Here is a 2,370-nt window from a genome sequence, read left to right on the forward strand (position 1 = left end):
TGGCCTCAAGACGGATCCTGCGAAAACAGCCGCCATCAATGCCATGCCAGTTCCCACAGACGTCACATCCCTGCAGCGGTTCCTCGGCATGGTCAACAACCTCGGCAAGTACATACAGAACCTTAGTGAGATCGCAGCACCCCTGAGACAGCTCACACACAAGGAGACAGCCTGGTGTTGGTTCCAGCAGCACCAGGAGGCCTTTGACCGCCTGAAAGCCTGCCTGCCCTACAGTCTTTTTTTTTAACAGTGTCCTGTCTGGCAATGTGGCAATAAGAATAATTGTCTTGATGCCAAAAAGAGCCCAACAGATTTTACTTTCACAAGTGGAGCAGTAGGGCTATTGTCATAGTGTTCCACTTGTTTCATGCATATAAATAGCTTTATTATAATTATGCAGGGAGTTTTACAGATTATATTGACACTGCAATGTAAGTAGAATAGAAGCGGAAAAACAGAAAAAAAGGAGAAAAGGTGAAAGAAAGAGGAGACAGAAAGGAGATAATGATAAAACATTTTCAGTCTGCTTCATCACCTGCAACGAGATGTAAAAAGAACAGCACAACCAAAAGACATGGTACGAGACAAAATATAAAGTAACACCTTGAAACTATCATTGAAGTAGTACTATTTAATCTGACATGTACTCTGTGTTACCTGAAGATAAGAATGTGGGCTTCCTGTATGGAAGTGAATCTCTGAGTACCTGGAACCAAGCACCTGTAGTTGTTTTTGAGAGTGCACTTTTACATGTAAAGTTTATCCAAAGAAAAAATGCTCAATAGCGGTTGTGGAGAGCCAAAGAGGCACCCCCCCAGAGCACAGAGTCCAGCGCCGGGAGACGCAAAGCCCCAGACGCCCAAAGGGACCCCAAGAGCGAAGGCACCAAGGAGGGGCCAGCCCAGGAAATATGACCCCCACCAAGGGAGGAGAAGAGACAGCCTCGAGGAAGGCCCCCAGCCACTGCAATGCCAGAGCCCCGGGGAGCGGTGGGGACAAGTCCACGGGCTCCGCCGGCAGCCAGCCACCCTGAAGTGAATCCGGCCCTGCGCCCCAGGGATCAGAGGACCCAGGGGCATCCGATCCCCAGGCAGGAGCCCCAGCCAGGCCCCAGCCGGCCAAGCCCCGCGGAAAGGCCGACAGGAATAAGCCAGCAGCCACCCGGGCATCCACCCCCAAACCCCAAACTCCACCAGTGCACCGGTGAGCCCCAGCGCCAGCCAGCGGAGGGAGAGCATGACGGGGGGAATGGGCTCTGCACTTAGCGGACATTTGAGATGTGCTTGGGAGAGGGAGCAGTTCAGACCCCAACCTGGGAGAGAAAGAAGAAACAAACGGGGCTTTAGTCAACTTCTTGTGTAAAAGAAGGCAGCGTCTTGCCAGTAATGAACTAAATGCTAAGATATCTAATTGGTTAAAAGTAAATCGCTTGTGGTGCTCTGGGAGCCCAAATAAGTCAATGTGGGGGGAGACTTATAATCACAGAAAGTATTTTTGACATGGTATCAAAGTAATTCAACCAAAAGCAAGAAAGTAGTGGACATTTGTTTCATTTGTCGGTGATGCTGGGATACATTTGGGATAGTCGAGTTTTAGAAAAATTGACTCTAAACAGTACTTTAAACTGAACAAGAGTAGGGGAGTAAGCCACCTTATGTCAAAAATGATTGATGACTTATGACCCATCCCCTCACAAATGATTTATGACCTCACCCCTCCCCCCTTTTATGACCCCCCATTCCGGTCCCATCCCCCCAAAAATTATTTATGACCTTACCCCATCCCCCCTTCCTGTCCCATCCCCCATCCTTCTGGATCCCCAAGATTTATGACCTTACCCCTCCCCATTCCGTTCCCCATCCCCCATCCTTCTGCATCCCCAAGATTTATGACTCCATCAACAACCCCCCTTCCCTAAGCTAACCAATGAAAATAGGAGGGCCGAATTATGTCCTCTTTAAATATTGCTGGGGAGAAAAGTTTCTGTATTTTCAGCAAGAGAAAAAACACTTGCATTCCTACCGACAATGTCAAGAATTCTGAGAGCTATTCTTAAAAGCAGAGAATTACGCTCTGCATTGGAAAAAGAATCGGTGTTACCTGTGCAGCTTGAAGTAGGTGTAAAAAACGAGATCCGTTTTTCCGTCTGCAAAGAAATGGAGGACGCGATGGGAGAATTCGGGATCACACCTTTGGTGAAAGATGCTTCAACTTCGACAACCCTGGACGCTATGGAAGACTCTGAGACCGCGCTGTCTGTGAAAGATGCTTCAACTTCGACAACCCTGGACGCTATGGAAGACTCCGAGACCGCGCTGTCTGTGAAAGATGCTTCAACTTCGACAACCCTGGATGCTATGGAAGACTCTG

General features: G+C 48.6%; 1 protein-coding gene across 1 annotated transcript in view; it reads left to right on the forward strand.

Annotated features, from left to right (window-relative positions):
- Nucleotides 1–968: 968 nt before the first annotated feature.
- The window catches only part of LOC107096547 (variable charge X-linked protein 3B-like), a 12,841-nt gene continuing 11,439 nt past the window's right edge, over nt 969–2,370 (forward strand). Inside the window, exons 1-2 of the mRNA XM_015393252.1 lie at nt 969–1,203; nt 2,155–2,321. Of these exons, the coding sequence (XP_015248738.1) occupies nt 969–1,203; nt 2,155–2,321 (402 nt within the window). The remainder of the gene's footprint in view (nt 1,204–2,154; nt 2,322–2,370) is intronic.

The sequence above is a fragment of the Cyprinodon variegatus genome, unplaced genomic scaffold, assembly GCF_000732505.1.
Source record: "Cyprinodon variegatus isolate N-32 unplaced genomic scaffold, C_variegatus-1.0 Scaffold632, whole genome shotgun sequence".
NCBI classification, from domain to species: Eukaryota; Metazoa; Chordata; class Actinopteri; order Cyprinodontiformes; family Cyprinodontidae; genus Cyprinodon; species Cyprinodon variegatus.